At 38.9% G+C, this 24,657-nt stretch overlaps 2 protein-coding genes across 4 annotated transcripts in view; one reads left to right on the top strand and one right to left on the bottom strand.

Moving 5' to 3' along the window:
* Positions 1 to 3,716, top strand: part of LOC138172099 (coiled-coil domain-containing protein 68-like) — a 91,764-nt gene extending 88,048 nt beyond the window's left edge. For both annotated transcript variants that reach the window (XM_069101682.1, XM_069101674.1), the window contains one exon: positions 3,269 to 3,716. In XM_069101682.1, the coding sequence (XP_068957783.1) occupies positions 3,269 to 3,326 (58 nt within the window). In that variant the 3' untranslated portion in view covers positions 3,327 to 3,716. The remainder of the gene's footprint in view (positions 1 to 3,268) is intronic.
* An 8,173-nt stretch (positions 3,717 to 11,889) lies between these two features.
* Positions 11,890 to 24,657, bottom strand: part of LOC138172113 (ras-related protein Rab-27B) — a 239,221-nt gene continuing 226,453 nt past the window's right edge. For both annotated transcript variants that reach the window (XM_069101695.1, XM_069101704.1), the window contains 3 exons: positions 23,940 to 24,043; positions 19,909 to 20,032; positions 11,890 to 18,727 (listed from right to left, as the gene is read on the bottom strand). In XM_069101695.1, the coding sequence (XP_068957796.1) occupies positions 18,538 to 18,727; positions 19,909 to 20,032; positions 23,940 to 24,043 (418 nt within the window). In that variant the 3' untranslated portion in view covers positions 11,890 to 18,537. The remainder of the gene's footprint in view (positions 18,728 to 19,908; positions 20,033 to 23,939; positions 24,044 to 24,657) is intronic.

Consider the following 24,657-nt stretch of genomic DNA (forward strand, 5'->3'; position numbering starts at 1 on the left):
TCTAGTTAACAGCAGCTTCTCTCTGCATTGACCAAATTAGCATTTAATCACAAAATGTCTTTTGTTATTATTTCACTTTTCATGTGGTCTGTGTCTTATCTGCGCAACTAGATTATAGGAGAGGGCAGAAATAATTTTTCCCCCTGCTTCCTTTAATTCTTTGTAACATCTGGCACAGTGCTAAACACATAACAGATTCTCACAAAAATTGTTGTGATAAAAGGGTTAATGCTCATGTCCAGAATTATGCTTTGATAGAAATTATAAAGAAGAATAAATTACTTAGATGTTTAAATATTTTGCAAATGGCAGAACACTTCCAGGCCTACGTCCTGTTTCTTTGATATTCCACAGAATTGCTTCCATAAAGAAAAAAAAAACTATAGTCCATAATTACACATATCATTAAAGATGCAATTAAAAATTTCCCATTCTAGCAGAAGCTTTTAGGTTTCTCAAACTAATCCCCTTAGGGCACATTTTGATTTTCTGAACCTCCATGGGCACAGTGCATGGAGTAGAGAATCAAGCCCATTGTGATTAGTGTCAGTCTGGGAATCCAGACAGATTCATCTCATACTTTAAACTGTTTACTGTGGCACATCTCTTTCCTAATGATATATGTAATTAGGGACTAAAGGGGAAAACAGTTTCTGAGCCAAGTCATAAAGTTTTAGGGGCCCTAGGTCACAAATTGTCATCTTTTAGCCACTTTCCTATAATGTCTACTAGCGCAAAAAAAAAATCTCAGCCCAGAGGTGTCCAGGAAAGGGATAAAATTAATGTATTTCTTTTTTTTTAAGCAATTGGGGTTAAGTACCTTGCTCAAGGTTACACAGCCAGTTATTTCTGGGTGTGGTGCTAAGTATCTGAGCCCGGATTCGATCCCAGGTCATCTCAACTCTGGGGCCAGTGCTCTTACTCTCTGAGCCACCTGGCCACCCCAAATTAATGTATTTCATAAATTGTGTAGATTCCTGACCGTCTCAGTGTGGATAATGGCCGTAGGTATGTTTATATGACTCTTTGCATTTTGTGAGACCCTCTCCTCAGGAAGACACAGTGAGGCAGATAGTGTAGCAGAGATGCAGAGAGAAGTGACTTTCCCAGCATCATAGAGAGTGAGTGCTGAAGCCAGATCTCAAACCCAGGCGTTCTGATTTCAACCCTAGTGTTCTATCTACTACTATACAGTGCTAGTTTCAGGGCTCTTAACAACTGGGAGGCAGATTGGTCCTCCGTTGGATGGGGGAACAGAAAGTGGGGCTCAGATCTATGCCAAGATGGGGACAAAGCCACTCTTTTGTGGCCAGGTCCCTGATGGAAAATACGATAGATGTTCCTTGTGTTATGTGTGTGTGTGTGTGTGTGTGTGTGTGTGTTTAAATGTTTGTTCATTTTACGATCTGGAGGCTTTTGTTTGAAGTGCCTCAGAAAGAATTCTGGATGTGAGGTCAGAAGACATGGGTTCAGATCCTGACTCTGCCACTTTCTATCTGTGTATCCTTGGGTAAACCTCTTAACTTCTTTCGGCCTCAGTTTCCTTATTTGTAAAAAGAAGGAATGATGACTAAGCTCTAAGTCTGTGATCCTGTAAGTCATGTTGTTCAAATGGTCTCTAGTTGTGAGTGAGTCAAAATGGAAGGTGCAAGAGAAAGAAAAATAATTTTTCCCAGTACTTTCAGTTTCAACTGGGAGAAATGAGCCGAATTTTTTCATTAGCATAGTGTTAAGAACACTGAATCTGGATTCAGTCAATCAATCAATAAACGTTGATTAAAGGCCTGCAATTTGCCAGGCCCTGTGCTAAGCACTGGGGACACAAAAAGAAGCGAAGGATGGCTCCTGCCCTCAGAGAGCTTCCGATCTAATGGGGGAGACAGCATGTCAATAGATGCATACGAACAAGTTATGCACAAGATAAATAGGAAATAATTAGCAGAAGGAAGTCTCCAGAATTAAGAGGAGTTTGAGGAGGCTTCCAGTAAAAGATGAGATGGAAGCCAGGGTAGCCAGTAGGCCGAGGGAAGGAGGGTGAACATTCTAGGCATGGGGAACAGCCAGAAAGAATGCCTGGAGCTGAGAGATGGAGCGTCTTGTCTGACAGGTAGCCAGATCAGTGGACTGGATTGAAGGGTATGTGAGGGGAGTGAGGTATAAGAAGGTTGGAAAGGTAGGAGGTAGCTGGCTTATGGAGGGCTTTGAATGCCAAACAGAATATGTTATATTTGTTGTTGGAGGCCATAGGGAGCCATTGAACTTTATTCAGTAGGGGAGTAAGGGTGGTTGAGGGGGCATAGAGTAAGCTCATGGGGAGTTAGCAGGTTGAGGAACTAAGTGGTTATAGGGTATTTGAGGGAGAATCAGATAAAAGCTTTGCTCTGTTCCTCACTAGTTGCAGAACTCTGGGCATGACAATAACAATAGTTAGCTTTATGAATTGCTTTGCATAATTTATCAAATGCAATTTATTACAACATTTATCATACTTGATCCTCACAATAATCCTGTGAAGTCAATGTTCTAATTACTCGCATTTTACAGAGGTGGAAACTGAGGCTTGAAGACACCTGTGATCACATAGCTTTTAAATATCAAAAGCAGGAAGTTTGTTTTTGGGTTTGTTTTTTTTTTTGGTATGGGGGGGCGGGAGGAGACAGGAGGCAATGGGGTTAAATGACTTGCCCAGGGTCACACAGCTAGTAAATGTCTGCAGCCTAATTTCAATTCAGGTCCTCTAGAATCCAGGGCCATTGCTCTAGCCAGGACCAGGGCCACCTAGAAGCAGGATTTTAATTAGGTTTTCCTAACTTTATGGCCTACATTCTGTGATTTTACCTCATACCCAGTCCAAGTCCAAGTCTCAGTTTCCTCATAAAGAATTAGACTAAATAATCTCTAAGGTCCCTATGAGGCATAAGTCTAATGATCCTGATTTTATGTTTTGAAACTTAAAAAAATTTTTTTATTATGGTTGAAAAAAATCACAGCATTAATGTTTTGGAGCATGGTCTCCTATTTTTGGAAAAAAAAATACGAAAGGTGGGCAGCTGGGCAGTTAAATGACAGGGTGGGCCAGTGTGCTATGAGCTGGCCAGGGTGTCCTGCAGACTTGGTCAGAGATGTTCAATGAACCTTAGGACCTCTGGAGGAGGACACAATAAGCCATGTAAATTGATAGCAGCTGTGTGATGGGGATTGTGACCTTAAATTTTGATCTTGAACTTCTAACCGATTCCATTAATCATATGTGATTTTTTTCCTACAGTGAATTCATGGCCGAAGACACCTCTCCCTATCTGATGCTAATTAGACTACGGAAATAAACCTTCAATGTGTATTGGATTATGGGAGCTCCAGACCCTGGAAGACTCCTTATTATGATGGCCTCAGTTTCTGAACAAGTTCTACTGTTTAATATATTTTTAAAAAACATAGTCTAAATGAGAATGTTAATTTGCTGCTGTCTCTGATCTTCCAAAGGTTACCCATGGGTGGCTTCTGTAAAGAAGTTTTCCCCGGCTTGGTGGGAAGAAAACGTTCAGAGCAGTCAGACAAGCATTTGGGGAAGAGCACTCCCTCCCCAGTGTGGGGATTCTGCCATCCTGAACTAATGGGGAAATTTGCTTCTTCCCCATGGAAAACACTTGATTCTCTTTTCAAACTTGTTTGGTGTATTGGATGTAAAATAGAACCTCGCATATTATAATTGCAAATTCCTGCAGTGCGTTTTCATTTGATATGGGAGCCGATCCCCTTTGGATGGTGAAAGGAAATTTGGTTGGCCAGATGCCACTGAGAAGTGACACCCTGGGGATGGGTTATTTTAGATGAGGAATGGGAAGAGTTGGGGGCCGCTGAAGGACCCTTTAATACAGTTCTGTGCTACTGCACTCTGCTGCCTTGCTCAGAATCAGGATTACAACTTCAGTGCTTGACTGTGATTTAAGACTGTCAACTTCCATTTGTAAATAAGTGTGCTTGTTAGGGATGACATCAAGTGAAAAATGTGTTTAATAAGAAATGTTTTGTTTTGTTTTGTTTTGTTTTCCATTGCAAAGGCTGTTATTTATGAGACAGTGAGTTAGGACCCAGAAGTTCTGGTTTCAAACCCCAGCTCAGTCACTTGCTCTGTTGGATCTTGAGCAGGTCACATAAATCCAGGCCTCAGTTTCTTTTTCTGTAAGGGGAAAGCCAATCTCTATGAGCTTTCCAGCTGTAGTTCCTATGTGTCCATGAATAGAGCCACTAAAATGAGGCATTTTCTTGATATGTTAATGATATGCCTCATTTTCTTGATATGTTCAGTGAAAGTGGAATGGGTGGATTGAGTTATCTCTGAAGGCCCTTCCAAGGACACATCTCAGCATACCATAAAATGCGAAACATCTAAAGAATGGAGCAACTGTGTTAGAATTAATTTTTCAACCAGTTCTTTCACATGCTATTAGCCCAAAAGTTGCCATATGAATTTGCTATGATTTTTAACCCAAGTTGTTTTCCCCCCAAGAGTTATACATGTCCATTGTTTAATGTCACTTCCCAGAAGGACATTGATCTTTGTCCCATCAGAGCCAAAGTGCTCTGGTGCATGTGCTGAAGCCTCTTATATTGATGGAAAACACCCATTCCTTTGCTTTTTCTTTAACAAACTGATGACAGCCCAGGTTATCATGTGAATTACAGAATAGTAGACCTGCCTGTCTCTGAAGCTAGAGATATTCCATTTTAGGATACAGAAGACCCTATTCTTCAGCTGTGTTCCATGGGACTTTTGCAAGGATTCAAGACTTTCCTTGAAAATTCAGTTCCTTTTTTAGGTATGTTTGGATGGAAACTAAGATGTTTCATATTCATTCAAACTTTGCCTTATAGAGAGGAAAGCTTACTTGTCCACCAGAAGAATACCTGTTGCCTTTAATTACTGGTTATCTTGTCATATATGATTTTAGATTTCAGATATATTCAATTAAGTAGTCATCTGTTTTGCTTAACCAATGGCTTCTAGTTGAACACTCTCTTCTAAAGTTTCATATTAAAAAATACTTACAGATTTAACTTATTGGATCTTGGTTTCCCTCACTACATTCATTTTATTTTAAGACATTTTAAGGCTGGGCCTAGCTTGGTGATTTGGAATTGATAGATACTCTTAACATAACTGCCGAAATTGAAAAGGCAATCTATTAGATGGTACTTCCATGCTGCTGAGAAAATGAACAGTAATTTATTTTTTTGGGGATTAGGCTAATATAAACAGGAGTGATCCAGAAATTCATTTTAAATTTTATAGAAGCAAAAGAAGGACCACAAATTGGGCACATCCTGCTTCTCTTTCATCGTATTTTTGAGACTGACTTTTTAAGAAGGAAATTATTTTAAATGTTTAAAATTGTAATGTCTGCGGAAAACATTTTTTTTTTAATCTGAAAGATGTAATGCCCCATTTTTGAAAGGCCTTACAGGAGATGTTTTATACCCTGAGAATAGCATGTAGAATTTTTAATTGGCATGGAGGAATATACTCCCACCCCAAGTAAGGTAAAGAATTAACAATCAGTATTTTTCAAAGTCAGGTTTGAGTTAAGACTAGGAAGGTTTAGACAGTTTTTAAAATGTCTATTGCATTGATGATACACATTTCAGTATCAGGAAACGTCATTCTACTGACTGACATCCTGTATTGTAAGTTGAAAAAAAAGAAATTGTTTTGGTCTGGACCTGTACTTTCATTGGTATAATGCATTTCCAGTAACGAAATTGCCTCTTCCAATGCAGCCTTTTCCCTGCAAATTAAAGTTTTGGAGAGGTTGCTGAGGGCATCCAGAGGGGAAAGGACTTGGCTAAGATCACTTAGCCAGTAGGATTTAGAGGTGGCACTTAACTTCTCCCTTCCTGCCTGAAGCAAGTTTTCTGCCTACAGCAATGAGAACTGTAATCACGAGAATTGTAAGAAATGTTTCAACTTAAAAACTGGCATCATGTTAAACTAATTTATAGATTCTTTGTTCAGTCATTTCTAACTCTCTGTGACTCCATTTGGGGTTTTCTTGGCAAAGATACTGGAATGGTTTTCCATTTCCTTATCCAGTTCATTTTACAGATGAGGAATCTGAGGTCGATAGGGTTAATAGAACTGCCCAGAGTCCCACAGCTAGGAGATTTGAACTCGGAAAGATGAGTCTTCCTGACTCCAGGACTGGCACTCTGTGCGTGATGGTGCCACAATTTATAGCTATTTGTAATAGGCAATATGATATTCTATAAAACAAAATATACATGTATGTGTTTATGCATTGTGTGTTTATGTGTGCAGACACTGTTGTTTGTCCTTCTTAAAGAGGGCCAAGGATATCAAGAGCATGGTGCCTTGACTTGCACAATTCACAATGACAATATGCATGCATACACTCTTATGTACTTTCTTTACTTTGTCTCTTGATATAACTTTTCTCCTGCATTTTTATGTTGCAGTGAGATTTTTATTCATGAGAGTAATGCAGAGATTTTTTTATTTAAAAGCTGATTACACAGGGCAGCTAGGTGGTTCAGTAAATAAAGCACTGGCCCTGGAGTCAGGAGGACCTGAGTTCAAATTTAGAGCCAGACACTTGACACTTAATTATTTGTGTGATCTTGGGCAAGTCACTTAACCCCAGTTGCTTTGCCTTCCCCCCTCCAAAAGAAAAATAAAAGTTGATTACAGGATTAAGGAATGATATGCACTGAGCAAAACTGTTCACATTTCTCTAAATATTTTCTCCTTAGCGGTGCTCTTGAACAAATAAATTTATCTTCTATATCTTTTCAGTTTAGAGTTTGAGTGTGAATGCCAGTGCTTCTCAAGTCCATGATATTCCTTCACTTTGAAATTCATCTCTCCCCATCTTCAGGCTTCCAAATTCAGAATTAAGGCAGCCATGTGGAAGCATGAGGAGTTATTGGGAAGTTACTCAGGATTAGAAAAAACCCCAGCTGGCTCTGTATGCTAAGGGCCACTTAGCATCTCTGTTTTCTAAATTTGGACAGGAAAAAGATACTATGTCTCCATCCAAATCCAAAATAGCTTTTTTCTTTTTTTTTAAACATTGTATAAAATATGGGACAAAGATGTTTGATGTGACAATAATAAGTCATGAGGAGGTACTAAATAAAGTAAAATTAGATTATAGTGGAACAGAGTCTGAATTTACTAGGGTAGGTCAGAAATCATATGCTTTCTTCTTTCCTCCCCAAATACTAGGGGGAAAAGGCAGCTTTATTTAGTGGTCTTGAGATAGAGCATTGGCCTTAGACTAAGGAAGACGTGAGTTTGAATCCTGTCTAGGGTACTTTGGCAGCTATGCGACCTGGGATAAGGAATTTAGCCTTACTCCACTTTAATTTCTACCTTTGAAGATGGTGATAGTTGAGAGAGAGAGGGTTGGGGAGAGAGGGAGAGAACGAGAACCTATCTCCCAGGGATATTGTGAAGTTCAAATGAAATGATGTGTACAAGGCATTTCACAAACTTTTTATTAGTAGCATCATGTCTGACAAGAAAACTTCATTGACTTCTTATGTATTCAGTATATCACTTTCTCTCTAGAAAAGGAGTTTCCCCATCTCTTCTCCCAGTTTGGTTCCAGATTATAAAATGTTGGCCAAAGGGAAATCCTAAAAATCAAAGTTAGGGTTAACATCAGCCCTTAGGGTTGACCCTTTTCTTAGTCCGATGAGAGCATTTGCTGGAGAAGTGGGAGGATAAGGATTCAGCAGGCAAATAAAAATGGGGAGCTAACATGGAGATGGCTTTTAAACTCTGTTAATTAGAGGGGTGAAGAGGCCCTTATATATTTATTCTTAAGTAATTTAAATTATTTCCTGATATACCTTGAATTAAAATAGTGTGGTTACATTTTTGCGCCACTTTAGTTAGCTTCTTTGAAGCATTTGATTTCTATTGACTGGAAGGTTTAATATTAAGATCTCATGCTCCTGAGCTTTCTAAACCAGTATTTTGGTGTTTTATTTGGTGGTTTTTTTTGTATCATTCATATCTCAAGCTTTGAGAGTTGTTCTGAGTCATATCCTTTTTGCTTCCCTCACTGGCTTTTTGTAGTTGGGCAGAACTTGCCTCTGGGTATCTTTTAGGAAGTGGAGATAGCCCAAAATGACTTTGCTGAAGTCTCCTGAATTCAGCCTTCCATGCAGAAGGAGAGTTGAGCCCCAGGTGAGTTGGTTTTAGCTGTTAGCATTCCCCTTTGACTTTTGTGTACGAACTGTCGAGCCTGGTGCCAGTCGTTCACACACCCTGAGAAGAGGAGGTGACTTGAAAGTATAGACACCTAGCTTTGGCATGGTTCCCTGATTTTATGGATGAGGTGGTGGTGGAAGGTTTGAGGGAGATAGATGAATCAGCTTCCATGTATCTCGTTTCTCTTGCTCATCCTGAAGTTAACTGTTCTTTGAAAAGAGAAGCAGTGTACAATAGTGGGTAAGGAGCAGATCTCTAAAGACCTGTGTTCAAGTCTCACCCCTGACTCAGCCTGAGTGACCCTGGACAAATAAGCTAATCTCTCAATGTTCCAGGATAAGACTATACATGTCTAAATAGTGGTAAATTCAGCAATGTAGTGATCCAAGACAATCCCAAAAGACTCCTGATGAAAAATGCTATCTGCCACCAGATAAAGAACTGATGTTGCCTAAACACAGACTGAAACATAGTACTAACCTTCCTTCCTTCCTTCCTTCCTTCCTTCCTTCCTTCCTTCCTTCCTTCCTTCCTTCCTTCCTTCCTTCCTTCCTTCCTCCCTCCCTCCCTCCCTTCTCTCCTTCCTCCTTCACTCCCTCATTCCTCACTCTCTTCCTCCCTTTCTCCTTCCCTCCCTCATTCCTCCCTCCCTCCTCCCTTCCTTCCTTCCTTCCTTGTTTCCTTCCATTCTTGCACAAAATGGTTAATGAAAATATTTTACATGATGGTACATATATAACCTATATCAAATTGCTTACTATAAAATTATTACTATAAATTTGGAACTCAAAATTTTAAAAGTGTTTTAAATTATTCTTCCATGTAATTTTGGGAAAATATTATTTAAAAATAAATAAATAGTTGCAGAGGCAGAGTTGCATTGGCAGAGGCAGTTTCCATACTGAAAGTTTCTATGTGAATGAAAGAATAGATTTGCAACCATTTGCTGCTGCCCCCTCACCTGCAATAACTAGCATTTATATAGCACTTAAATGTTGGCAAATGTTATTCACATTTTACAAGTCTTATCTCAGTTAATCCTCACAATAACTCTGAGAAGTAGGTGCTGTTTTCCTCCCCATTTTGCAGATATGGAAATTGAAGCAAACAGGTTAAGTGACTTGCCCAGGGTCACTTAGCTACCAAGTGTCAGGGATGGGATTAGAACCCAGGTCTTCCTGGATCCAAATCAAGCATTCTATTTACTGCCCCACTTAGCTGCCTCAGTTGGGGGAGAGGACCTGGGTTTGTCATTGTACCAAGGTGGGAGAAGGGCACCAGGGTTATATATATAGGAAGCATGCAACTGTCAATAATATTAGTCTAATTAATAGTTCTGTTTGACTTCACCTAAATCTATAGATTAAAAGGTAAAATTCTCTGCAGATATACTGAAAAATGGGCACAATTTGCATAAATTTGCCCCATGCACCCTCCATTTCTGGACCTGTGGAGTAATCTAAAGATGTGCCACATTTAAGAGGGTTAAACCCATCTTTACCAAAGTCTGGACCACAAAGCATTTCTGACTACAGCCAGACCTGCTTTCAGGTGTGCTATGGTCACTTTTGATTTCTTGGGCTGTATACAACTAAGCTATGATTTAAAGCCACCAGAAACCAGATTTAGCCACACACGACTATTATAAAAGAGTGCGTATATCTCTCTATGAACTCTACCATTTTCCTTCTTTGTTTATTGACGGATATATTCAATTATCTTTTTTAACCTTTTGACATCTGTCCTCACACTTTCAATTTACAGAATCATAGATTTAGAAGGAAAGGATTTTAGAGATCATTTAGCTTGACCCTCACATTTTATAGCTGAGGAAATTTTCTCCGTGAGAATGCCAGAAATAACAATACCCTCAATCAAAGGACCTGTGAGTTTAATAACCCATGCATACAGTGGTGAAATACAGCACCTGTTGTTTATGGGCAGAGTTTTAATGTCAGGGTGCCCTATTTCCTTTCTCAACACGGGGCACATTTGTGACTATTTCGGGCAGCCAGCACTGCAATGACTTATCTTGCATTATTTAAGATGGAACCAGGGGAGAAAATACATGTCCCTGGTAATGAAGAACAGTCTGTTTGCACACACACAATATGTATGTGTGTATACACATATATAAACACTAATATATACCATATATCATATTTGTTGTTGTTCACTTATTTCATTTGTATCTGACTCCTCATGACTCCATTTGAAGTTTTCTTAACAAGGATACTAGAGTGGTTTGCCTTTTCTTTCTCCAGCTCATTTTCAGATGAAGAAACTGAGGGAGAGTTAAGTGACTTGCCCAGGGTCACACAGCTAGGAAGTATCTGAGGCCAGATTTGAACTAAGGCCTTCTGACTCCAGGCCTGGTGCTCTATCTACCATGCCACTGGATTACATATAGACTTCTGTATTAGATACACACCGATATATTCCAATGATACCATATATGTTGGTGTGTCTATATATACACGAGCATGTATATGATATGTAAATGTGTGTGAATACCTATACATTATATGTACATACAGATTTCATATATGTATATACATATGGGTTTATGTGCACATTTTTGTGTGAATGTGTGTGTATATCTATATCAAACAAACCATACTGTAGCCTCTATCATTAACCCCTTTGGAAAATGGTACCATTTGAGAATGAAAATTCATTATTCGTTTGGCTAATTGTACATTATTAATTTTGGGACACTGAAGCATTTACAAGTAAGCACTGCAATCATAAGCAATTTTTAATGTGGAACATTAAATGTGGAACAAAGTTTCTAGCAAAGTCCATACTTTAAGACTAGACTACTCCCTTTAATTTCTTCATTGGTCTCCCTGCCAAGTCTTTCTTTATTCTAGTTCATCTTTCATACAGTTGCTAAAGTGATTTCCATAAAGTTCCAGGTCTTGACAACGTCAAGCACCCCTCCCCAGCTAAATAAACTCCAGGGGTTCCTAACCATCCCTATAATCAAATAGTGAATTCCTCTGTTTGGCTTTAAAGCTCTTCATACTCTGGTCCCTTTCTTATTTTTCCAGTCTTTACTCCTTTACACTCTCAAGGCCAGTCATACCACTCCAGGCTGTTTGCTGTTTCTCATACCTATATTGCATTCCCATCTCCTTGCCTTTGCATGGCCATTCCTCATGCCTGGAATTCTCTCCCACCTCACTGAATCCCAGTCAGGCTTCTTTCAAGACTCAGGTCAATGGCTATCTTAATGCAAAAGGTTTTTCCTTCCCTCTAAATGTATTTTGTATCTCTTCTGTATGATCAGGTGTGTGTGTGTGTGTGTGTGTGTGTGTGTGTGTGTGTTTGAATGTTGTATAATTAGAATATAAACACCTCAAAGGGACTTGTTTTCTTTTAATATTTCCTTTTTCTACGGGGAGGAGAGGGATCACTGGTACTTAACATAGTACCCTGCGCATAGTATTTAATATATGCTTGTTGATAGATTTTTTTCATGAATAATAAGATCATATAGATGATGAGAAGGCAGGAGTTTGGCAGGTCCCAAGAAGGTCCCATCACTAATGGGAAGAAGTTGCATTTCTGTCTTTCCTTATTAACCCCCTTATCCCTCTCGTGAATTTCAAACTTAAACACTGGGATACACTTTTCAAGGGACTGAACGCAACTGGTAAAAATGCATTTTTATTTGAAAAGTGCAGAAACAATCACAGGATACACTCCTTGACCATATTATTCAAACCCAGACACCAGTGATTCATTGGACAATTTTTTTCAAGCCATAGGAACTTTGGTACAATAAAGTGATAACATAGCAGTGTCAGGCACCACAGTCTACTGAGGGGCATATAGAGAGAAAATACCATGTTAAAAGTTTAAATTACATTCATAGTACTAAAACAAAACATCTATGGACCTGTGAAGACTGACATAAAACAGGAAAACTACACAAGATAACATTAAGGAAAACGTTATCTAAGAGTAAATTTGGGAAACAGCAAAACACTTGACTGTTATAGTCAAAACGATGGTTATCTTTAAAACATGATTAGAGTAGGACACATTAGTTTCCATAAATAATTTCAGATACAGCCATCATCTCTTACATGGATATGTTCACAAAAAAGCCCTATTATACAGTGAGGAGTTTCACCACATTGGCATACGCTTTTAAGGTAAGAAATTGGCAGCCTCAAAGGAAGTACACAAGGAAATAAGAGACAAAGGAGAACTCATCTCTTATTTTGCTGTACTTGAAAAAAAGTATACACAGATCAAATGAGGAGGCCCAAGGTTGGTAGTCTCTCCACAAGTATTAAAGTTTCCGTTCAAGTGATTTTGTTTTCTTTATCTGGCCACTTCTCACACATTAATGGTTGAACTGATGGCTTTTTATTGTCCTTTGCCACCTCAGAGGCTGGAAGACTTGGGTCCAAGTCTCACTTCTGACACATACTGGCTGTGTGACCCAGTTAACACTGGGTATCTTAAAGTCCAAATGCCCTAAGTAACTCTAAATTGCAAACATTTGATGATCGACGTTGGTGGAGGGAATTTCTACCCTGGAAGTTCCCTACACCTGTGAAGTCACAGGTACATGTACACAGCCACAGCAGAGGTGGCCTGGATTGTCCTTAGCATGCAAAACAGCCTTTTAAAAACAGCCTATAGCATAACTGAAGAGGAAGTTTAAACACATTGTTTTGCTAACCTGATAAGCAGCTTTTTGCCTTGGCTAACAGCAATTAATAAGGACAACAGCCACTCTATAAAATAAAATAAAGCAATCATTAAGAACAGAAGCCTCAGTTCATGTTCAGTCTATTCCTGGGACATTAGAATACATGGGGATGGTGGAATATCCTTTAGCTTGTGTGAAGGGAAGTGGAGACATCGAGAGCTAGACTAGCCCTTAGAGGTCATCTAATCATTTTGTAATTAAGGAAACAGGCCTCCAGAGTTGTGACTTGCCAAATGACCAGCAAGTTAGTGGCAGGGAAAGTCTCCAACTTATCTAATCCCTTTTCCACTGAACTATTCTTCCTGAGAAGCAAAATTTAAGAGACTGTACCAAAATGTAACTTCTTTGGAAATTTCTTCTAAAATGTCATTGTTAGATTCATTCTGTTATTCAGTCTCACAGCTACAAAATTGAGTTTTATGACCTTTTCTTGAAATGGGAAAGTGGAAAAATATCCTCAGCTTTGAACATGAACTTCATTGAAAAAGGTCTTTGGGATGCTATTCCTCAAGTCCCTCAAGTACATTATTGAAAAGAAAAACCTCATTCACATAGAATAAAGGAAATATTCTCCAAATATAGCAAACTGCAAACCCAGTACTGAAATAGCTCTTTTGTTTGTACATCTGACCCCTCCCCACTCCCATGCCCTGCATTAAATAATTATCTGGGGGAGAAAAGTATTTGATAGATATTTTCCATATATCTGTTATAAAATAGCTCCCTGCCAACGTCTCTTATTCTACATAGAATCAATTCTTTAAACATAGCTCTTTTTACCCCCTCAACACATGTGCTTGAACAAAATGTTTCTTTACTCATCTCTGGCCACACAAATATAATCTCAATTTTATTTGTCTTTTGGTATCCAAAAAGGAATCCTAAGGCAGTAAGATGTTAGTTGCTCAGCTAACATCTCTCTTCAGGCTGTCATACCAGATCATTGTTTTCATGGCTTCATCAAACATCTTGGTACCTTTCAACTCAGCAAACACTACCCTCCATCTAGGACCCAATGTTCAAACCACACCTCAGCATTATTTCCTTCCCCTGCCTCAAGTATGCTCAAATCATCTTTTAAAAAATTCAAGAAGAAAGTAAAATTCTTGATATATTACTAAATGATCTCTTTAGGTATTGTAGATTTCTTTGAAAATGGAACAGTTTTACTGAAATATACAGTCTAGATTTTAAAAGATGTTTGACTCCATTAATAGTGTAAAGAACACTGGTAGTTAGAAGTGAAGAGTCATTTTCTTGATGGATAAATTCAACAATCCAATCCTCCTGGGTCAAGGGAACAAAGTTTCTCCCTAGATCAGGGATATGAAATGCTTAATGCATTTGTAGCTTGAGTTTTATACCACATCTCTCTCTCGGAAATACTTTATGGATATGATATGTCTTAGATCTCATACCTTCTATGTGAGATACATAAGGAGCAAGGGGGAGCCTTGCTAAAGTAAATAGAAACAAAGAGATGTTAGCTGTCCTTCATGGTCACACGGCATGCTGGGGAGCAGAGCCCATGCTTTCTGATCACTGGTTAAATGAAACACTTGTTACATAATTCTGTCTTACGAATTTCTGGGGGTGGAACTTATTTTTTTTTTAATGACAACATATTTCAAGACCTGACCAGGTAAATTGGGTCTCTTCAAATACACGGGAATTTCAAGTGTAGAGAGACTTTTGGCTAAGTTTTCAAATCAACTTTATTCAGAATTTTAAAATACTCTTTGATTCACAGGAAAATACCAAGTCCTTCTTCACGACTTACTTTTCTTCCCCCTTGGAAAGACCAAAAATTAGAATTCTCCCTAAGGAATGGTTATCCCAAACCTCACCCAAAGCATTTCAAATGGATACTCTGACAATACAAGACAAGGAACTTGGTTGGATGATGAAAGCATAGTTAGGAAAACGCAGAAATTCAACTAAGATAGCCCTTCTGGTCAGGTTGTGATGAATTTATTCAGAGTTAATGTCCTTGCTCAAACATTTTTTAAAACACTGATCTTTATTTTTATTTGTTTGTTTATTTATTTTGGCAGTGGGATAGCCCATACTCTACCATGGCATGAAAGCAGGCTGATTTAATTTAGGTTGCTGAGTGTCTGCAAAGTCCTCCAAATAGTTTTGTTTGGAGACTGACTACCCAGATCCCTGCATGGTAAGGAAAGCTTTCTGACTGGCAATCCACAACAGTTACCATCCCTAATCAGGAAAAAAAAGAATTTGTAATCCAACTCTGTTCAACTCATTTTCACAAAAGGGCTTACATTTGACGGATAATCCTGAACTTTAATTATGGTAAACACATTTGACTGATGGGAACTCTATTAGCAAAGAAATAAAGATAGGCAATTTCAGCAACCTGGATTTGGGGCAGGTGGACTTCAGTTGGAGTTATTGTCAAGAGTTCTATAACCCTGTAAGAAAGTCCAAGAGAGGTTGCCAAGTAATACAATATTACCACAAATGTACCATGTGGCTGAAGCCGATTTTGGTCACAGAGGTATCTGAGGCACCAGGTAAGAGCAATGTAAACATTCAACCAGTGCAAATTCCTCACTGAGATGATTTCTACACTGGAAAAAGAGTTTCACATACATTTTGAACAATTCCAACAATACAATATAATCTAATAAAAGGCATTGAAGGAAAAACAAACAAAAAAAAAAACATTGCCTTGGTGACTAAGAAACACTGACTGGCCAAGATTTTAAAGCAGGGTAGGAATTCCATGTTGGTTTATTTTTGCTCAAACACAAGCTTTATGTTTCCTTAGAGTCATCTAAATTCTTCAAAATAGTGTCTCTATAGGAAAAAAAGTTTATCATCCATTGGTGCCAAAATAATGTGAAGAAGGAGGCTGGATTTTTATCTTGAAGGGACAAAATTGGCAATTAGAAGAGCACCCAGACTGTGTGTTGTGTTGTGTGTATGTGTCTGTGTGTGTGTGTGTGTGTGTGCCACAGAGGATGTTACAAACAGGAAGTGAGACTATAGTTTAAATTTATTCATCACAGTTTGACCCTTTCCAAAGACTGCCCACACCACAACCATCTGCCCATGTCCCTACCCCCTCCTCCCACCTCCCACCTCAAGTTTGGGTCCAATAGCTTTGTTGGTATGCTGATCCTTTACTTCATCCCCCAGTTATCAGAGAATAGTTCTTTGGCACAAAGACCCCGCCCCCAAACTTAAGTGACTGTATGAGCACTATGAATAAAAATAGACACAAAATCAAGTCTAATTGCATGCACTGTCTTTTTGGACCTTATAAAAACTAACAATTCTTCATCAGCGTAATGCAGGGGCAAAAAGTATAAAAACTGGAGATTTCAGGCATAAAAGATAGAAGGAAATGGGAAGGGCCAGAGAAGACACTGTTAATGGGATGGGGAAGACTATGTTTTTGTTTGATTAAATGAAGAGGATAATCATTAACTTTTTTTCCCGCCTCTGTGGTCTTAGATGTTAGCTAATGGGTTTTCTCCATCTTGGCCGGGTCTTCAGAAAAATACAAAATGTTATGGGGCAAACTCACCCCAAGAAGGAACATGAGAATGAGTTTCAAAAGTTAGGCACTGCTGTGAAAGTCTGGTAAGGAGCGGGAGAAGCTGAGAGCAGGTGGGAATGCAAAGCGGCATTTCGTCCCCAAATTAATCCTTACATGGCTTCCTCCTGATCTTGTTCCACCCTAGGGACAGGAAGACAAATGTTCTCTTGGAAGTCAGAAATAGCAGTGATAGAGGTGAAATCCTGGAGGAAATGAATGATGGGCTTAGGAAAGATAGGATAAGGTGGCAAAATTACATAGATAGCTCTTAAGGGGTCTTTATTTGCTCATGTGTCATATGAGCAGTAGGAATGAGAAATCCTTTTCAAAAAGTATCTACTTTGAAGGAAAGAGAAAAGAAATTAAGGATCTTTATCTCTATTAAATAAAGGGATATATTCATGAGACACCTCATTCATAGTTAAGAGTGACTAGAATATTGTATAAAGAATGAGGTTCCATGGGAAAGTTTTAAATGTTTATTTATCAATACCTTATAATATCATTACTGTGGAGTAAATCTGATAATAGCTTAAGCATAAGGATAAACTAGTCTATGTGAAACACACTGTTGGGATGAACTTACTTAAACAAGTTTCATTCTCCCTTCTCCAAATGTGTCTCCATACTTTGCATTTTCCTTGAAATAGGTAAAAATAAAAGCATGGGTTAAAAATAAGTATTGAACCATATCATGATATGATCTTTATAAGCCTTCCTAAAGATCTGCAGATTCAGAGGGAACCCAAGCAAAGACCCTTTGTTTTTCAGTAGTTCTGGATCAATGGAATTGGAATGGCATTTTTGATAAAAAGAATCAAGTGGAAGAAAAGTATGGCTCAGGATGTCTATGACTTTCCCAATTCTCTACAATTAATGATCACTTTTTACTTTGAAAGAAAAGAAAACAAAATATTTCACTGAGGTTCATCCTACAAAGAAATGAAAAGCCCAGTAGTCTTATGGATGACTGCTTTGAAAGAGATTTAATTATAACATTTCAAGAAGAAGAAACTCCATGTGTCCAGGTGACATTTAGTGGAAAAAGTAAAATGTGTCGCTGAGTGAACACTATGCTGCCTCTTGACCTCTCACTGGAAATGGAAGCCCCTGGAATTCTCATTATCGCCCCCAATGGCAACATCAACTTCAACCACGACATGCATGAAGCCTGGCTCAAGGGCTCTGACAGAAAGCTGTCCCTCATACATATTCTATCAGTACTGGCTAATGTCAGCCTTCCATGCCCTTCTTTGGGTTGCTTGTTTTGTCTATATGTCACTCTATCTAGTCCAGTTATCATCTACTTGCCATTTACCGGGAGCACAGAAATGACATGATCACACAATTCCCTGGATTTAATCAAAAGTTAGATATTCACCCCCCCATCACCTTATCAGTCATTTAGCAGGGCCCACTACGTTCTGAATACCTATAATAAGCTATATAAGTTAACGAGCCCTCGAGAATTCTTCACTTGGAGTTTTTCTGCAGTTAATGCATTATTACCAATGCAAACCCAAAAAGTGTGGGACAATCTAAGAAACGCCCTTTTGGCGCTTTTCCTCAGTAATCAATTTATTATCCCTCTCTCCCCCCACCCATCGACAGCGAGTGATCTCCTTTCTTTCTGATTTTAGGCTCCCTAACACTTTGGATTTACCCATTAGAGGATTTCAATGCTTCTGTAAAATTAAAAAAAAAAAACATAGAACAACAACCAAAAAATCGACTGAATGTCCCTGATGGAGAGATTATGTTGGAAAAGCTCAGCCTCAGAACCGTCGGGCATCAAAGCTCAGCCTCAGAACTGTGGGGCATTAAAGCTCATAGTTCAGTCCCACTGAATACTGATGATCACAGTGGTGTTTACAAATTCATGATCTGGAAGAAAAGAAAAGAAAATGTATCTGTGCAAGGCTCACTCATCAGTCATGTGGCTTGTCAAACGTTTTCTGATCAACTGTTTGGGCGAGGCTCTCGATTCTCAGTTTAAGAAGGTGAAGTCTAGCAAGCACATCTTTTTTCGGCTGGTTTCTCGCCATCAAGCTTCCCTGAATTCCCTCCATTGGCCGCATCAGGGACTTGTGACTTCTCCACGCACTGTTCCATGCGCTTCATGATTAAGTCCAGGAGCGTGTCCACAGGTTTCTCGACGTTTTGCCCTGTTGCTGCACTTGTTTCAAAATAGGGTATGCTGTCAGTGACAATAGCAGATAACAATTACTCATGAGAGGGGGAAAAGTCATCATAAGCTGCCAACACGTAGAACAAAGCCATATAATGTTTTTAAAAGACTCAGAAAAACGGGGCGGCCAGGTAGCACAGCGAATAAGAGCACCAGCCCCAGAGTCAGGATGACCTGGATCGAATCCCGGGCTCAGACACTTAGCACCCACTCAGAAACACCTGGCCGTGTAACCTTGAGCAAGTTACTTAACCCCAATTGCTTTAAAAAAAAAAGACTCAGAAAAAGTTAAAAATTAAATACTGATAGATCTCCTTGCCTGGTGGATTGGGAAATATCACCCTGGTCTCCCACAGGAAGAGAAAAGGACCACAACAATCACGAGTCTTTTTTTTTTTTTTTAACAAAACAAACTATGCTATAAAACTGTAGGCAAGAGCTAATAACTAACTTTCATGTAGCACATCAAGGTTTGCAAGTACTTTTACATATTTCATCTCATTTGGTCGTCATAATTAGTCCTATGAGGTAGTGCTATTATTAACCCCATTTTACAATTAAGGAAACTGAGGCAAACATGTTAAGTGACTTGCCGTACGTCATATTGCTACTGTTTGTGGCAAGGTTTGAACTCGGGTCTTCCTGACTCCAAGTCCAACCCTTTGCCCCCCACACCACCCAGCCGTATCGGAGATCACCTAGTTCAGCCCTTTCATTTTACATATGAGGAAAAGGAGCAAGAAGGGGTATTAACTTGTCCCAGTGTCCGATACAAGATTCAAACTGAAGTAAAATCATCCCCAATGCAGAGCTTATTGAATATTATCTGTTCTAGGAAGCTTTGAGATGGGGGAGGTATGAAGCTACCTGTATTCCCCGAGTTTTCCTCCTATAGTCTTTCATTGTCAACCACACTTCAAACCCACCCATCAAACAAAACCCCAATATCACAAGAAGGTTTCTTAGATATTGGAGAATAAGCTGAGTCAGGGCAGGGCTGGGGCTGACTCTCAAGTGTCTGTTCCCCGGAGCTCCTCCAGAAGTCTTACAATCATGCAGGGTCCCTCTTCATCTGGCCCACTGCTGAGTATTGATTCATGTGTCAGGGTCCTGTGGAAAGCCCGACTCTAGTCTAGGTTCTCATGCTGCAGCCAGTAACATGGGATGAATTTTTGCAAGAACTAACTTACCCATATTTATCTGCAAGATCTCGAGCTTGCCGTTCATTTACTTCCCTCTGGTCTGAAAGATCTGCCTTGTTGCCAATTAGTACTACATCTGGATTTTCACAATATGCATTAGCTTGCAGTTGGCCTTGGAAAGAAAGCAGGGCAAATTAACGACATTGGTTACATGTGACTGCTCATTCTTCAGATGCTTAATCAAAATAATAGCCTCCAACATACATAAATGCATGAGGAAGCACACATATACACACATGAACATGTATACTCACATACATGAACACACACACAAGCTTATCCCTATGTTTATTTTCCTCTATGCTTATAATGGAAAGAACAGGTAAGTATGAGGCTACCCGAAAAATACTGTGAAAGCAGGACTATGGCCAACTATCGATAGAAACAGAACTAACTCTGTGTGTGTCTGTGTGTGTACATGAACAGGTTAAACCTCTGAGCTCAAAAACTATGGTTCTATTCTAAAGTCAGAGGAAAAATAAGTAGATAAGCTACAATGAATGGACCTCAACTTTAGAATAGTTTTGCTCAAGGGCACACAAGTGAAGGCAATGGGTATAGTATATTGTAGATCGATATTAGAATATTAGGAAATTTAGAGCTGAGAAGGACCTTGAAGGACATTACATCTAACCTCATCATTTTACAGATGAGCCACTGGTAAAAGGCTACTTACTAGGTGACTCAGTGGATAGTGGACTCAGTGGACTCCTGGAGTTAAAAGCACCTAAGTTCAAATCCAGACTCAGACAATTACTAGCTACGTGACCCTGGTCAAGTCACTTAACTTCTATTTGCCTTCACCCACTTTAAAAGGAAATGGCCAACTACTCCAGTATCTTTGTCAAGAAAATCTTATGGATATTATTCATATATGTCATGGAGTCACAAAGAGTCGGACACGACTGAACCACACAAATCTGAGACCCTGAAAATTTAAATGACTTGCCCAACGTCACAAAATATTAAATGATAAGAATTTGAACTCAGATCCTCTGTCTTCAAATGCCTTTTGTGTCTGTTTTTCTGCATTTCCACTGTCATGCCCCTACTCAATGCTACTTTCACTTTAGAGATGGTATGATAAGAAATAGGATTACTAAAACATTGTACCTAATGATCTTAAAAAAAATGCACATTCTTCCCACAGTCTGTGAATACAGGAGACATCCAACTGTGCTAAAGGAAGGTGGACTGAATACCATCTTAACATGTTTTCTAATCCTAGAAGTCAAGAAAATTGCCTTCAAATGAGACAAGAAATAGAGTAATAAAGCAAAGTGAGTGCAAATCATACATCTGAAAAAGAAAGCCCAACTTTTCTGCTTTTTGCTTTGGGTCACAATCATATTAATGAACAAAATTGAATATAGAATCTTTAGTAGATTGCAATTGTCTTCCATCATATTGGAAATCTGCTTTTTCATAGAAAGGCTTGCAGAAAGGGATGCAAAGTGAACAGAGACAGGTAAACAATATGTTCAATAATTACAATAATGTAAATAGGAAGAACAATAATTGTAAGACAATCAAAACTCAATGTTGCAAAATTATAAAAACCAAGGTTGGCCCCAAAATAGAGATTTGAGGAGACACTTCATCCAGTTCATTTGCAGATATCAGTATTTATGGGTGTAGGAAATTGTATATAATGTCAGATTTTTCTATGTGTGATCAATTTTGCTGAATTTTTTTCTCTTTCTCTCTTAAAAAAATCCTTTGTTATAAAGAATGACTCTAAGAGAGGACACAGGAAATTTAGGTAATGTAAAAATTAAATATATTGATAAAATTTATTTTAAAAAGAAAATGTTTTTATAGGAAAATGGTGAAATGATGACAATAATATTTAACCACTGAAGCATACAAACTTTTGTATAAGGGCTCTGACCTTGTGGACTAAAAACCTCTTTATTGATCATCTCAAATGCATTGGAAATATTTTTCTCCCATTCTTCAGAAAGAAAAATTTTCCATGACCCTTGACAATCAAATGTTGTTCTCATGAAATGTTCTGTGTAATACAGTCCTCAAGTTATTCCTTTCCCATTATCTTTAATTCTTAATAAGTTCAAGCAATCATCATTTTTCACACATGGCTCTTTCACATTTAGTCACCTGTCTAATAGAACAGGCTTAGATCTCCATTTACACACACACCCACACCCACACACACACACACACACACACACACACACACACACACAGTGTCCCAGTAATGATTCTTCTCATGAAGTTGGAGGGATCTCTTGAGCTCTTCCCTATGCCCAATTAACCAAAGAGTACATGTAAATTTCAAGTGTAAGTGTTCCCACCCAGTATATACCCAGATTCTTTCTCCCAAGCCCTCTTCATGCTTCATGTTGTAGATGCCAACTCAATTAGTTTAAAGAGTCACTTGAGGGCACACTAAAGAAGTAGAATTAATGGCTTTTCAAATGAGATAACTAGTCTCATAAGTACATTTGATGGCAATGCCAGAAATGTTTCTCTCTGAGAGGTCAAAAGGACAAACACTGTCTCATTGCCAGATAATACAACACAAAGGTGAACATCTTGCATGGCCAGGGATGGTGATGTTAACCAGACTAAACTGTTACCTACCCACATCCAACTTTATTTATCACTACCTGGTTCAATCAAATCAAACCAACAAGCATTTACTGAGCATCTACTGCATACCTGATATTTTGCTTGGTGCTAGTCATAGGCAGACAAAGGTGAAACATTCCCTTCCCTCAAGTAGCTTACATTCTTTTATGAAAACAACATGCACACATATAAGTAAATAGAAAATACAAAGTAAATACAAATTAATAGGGGACAGGGTAAGGACAAGAAAATGGAGTGATGAGGAAAGGCCTAATGTAGAGAACAAAGGTGGTGCTTGAGCTGAATTTGCAGGAAGTCAAGGATTCTGGGAGGCAGAGGTAAAGGAGGGAAAGCATTCTAAGCATGGGTATAGGAACATGCAGAGAAGGTACAGTGTTCTATGTGAAGAACAGGAAGACAACCTGGATTAAGAGAAGAGTGCATGGAGATATTCTTATGCAATAAATCTGGAAAGGAAGGCTGGAACCAGATTACACAGAGTTTAAAACAACACAAAAGAATATGAATGTAGTTATAGAGGACACTGGAAACTACTGGAAGTTTTTAAGCAAAGGGGTGACATGGTCAGCCCTGTGCTTTAGGAATATCACCTTGGTAACTATCTAGAGGTTGGATTGGGAGATGGGGGAAGCTGGATACAAGAGGCTAATAAGGAAGCTATTTCAATAGCCCAGCTGAGAGGTGATCAGGACCTGAGCTCGAGTGGTTATGGTCTGAGTGGAGAGAAGGCTATAGAGATGAGAGAGGTTGGAAAGGTAGAATGAGCAAGACTTGGTAATGGATTGGATACATGGGGTAGAGAGAGTGAGAAATCAAAGATGACACCAAAGTGTGGGGGACCTGGAAGGATGGTGAGACCCTTGACAGAAACAGATGCTCAGAAGGAGGGTAAATTGTGAGAGAAAGCTAATGAGTTATGTTTCAGATATGTTGACATGAGAGGACTATATCCAATTAAAAGTGTCCAATAGGCAGCTGATGGCTAGAGGCAGATACATAGATCTGCAGATCATCTGTATGAGATAATTATTAAATCCATTGGAACTTACAAGGTTATTGAGAGTGTAGAGACAAAAGAACCCAGAGCAAAGCCTCATGATTATGAGATAGGCCATGGATGACCCAACAAAATGGACAAAGAAGGAGTGACCAGACAGATAGGATTAATGTGAGAGAGTGGCATCAAAAATTCCCAGAGAGGAAGATCCAGGAAAAGGTAATAGTTAAAAAAAAAAAAAAAGAATGAGGTATGAGAAAAGCCACTGGGCTTGGCAGTCAACACTCTACCATGAAAATGTATCTGCATTCTCGAAGTGATGTAGCCAAATCCAGGCAAACCAGTAAAATATGGAGATGCATAAGTTAGGTTCTAGAGTAGTCAAGGCAAGCTACTTGGTATGACTTACTCATCCAGCTTCTGACATTTAAGAAGCTCTGTTGACTGGTGAGGTCAAACATTAATAAGAAGCCCATGGCATCTCTGAAAAATGCTGTGGTGAGACTTCGAAATCTGCCAAGAAAGCACAGTGAAAGAATGTTAATAACAGTGATTTTGTCAGTCAACCAACAATAACAATAGCTCTCACATAAGTAGTTTTCAACAATTTATAGAAAGTACTTTACTGCCCAACAACCCTTCAAGAGAGGCCAGGCAGGTGTTCATTTTACCAGAGAGTTCAGATTGGCACGAACTCTTCTAGAAGACTGATGCTTCTTCCGCTCTGCCACAGGGCTCCTCCTGCCTTCTCTCACTTTTGAAATTAGAGTCCTTCACTTACCATTGCAGAGATTTCCATAGGACTACAGGTGGGACAGAAGGAAAGACTGCCAGTTTGCAATTGTTCCAAGTATAAAGGGAATTGTCATCAAGATGGAGAACCTTGAAGTTCTTTATAAGAATGAGTTAAAATTTTATTTTGATTACCTGCCTTGCTGTGGGTTACCTCCATACTAACTATACCCATCTGCTGTGTGCTTGGTGATACTTTATTTTGAAATCTTACCATTCACTAGGTGTCTCTTGCACCTTTGTCTTGTGAGAGGTGGCAAAGTCTAGTGGGGAAAGCTACAAATCAGGAGACTTGGGTTTGAATTCTAATTCTAATACTTATGGCTGTCCAACTA

This window comes from Petaurus breviceps, unplaced genomic scaffold (genome assembly GCF_028583685.1).
Source record: "Petaurus breviceps papuanus isolate PSGF00001 unplaced genomic scaffold, PetGlider_PUasm1.0 128, whole genome shotgun sequence".
NCBI lineage: Eukaryota > Metazoa > Chordata > Mammalia > Diprotodontia > Petauridae > Petaurus > Petaurus breviceps.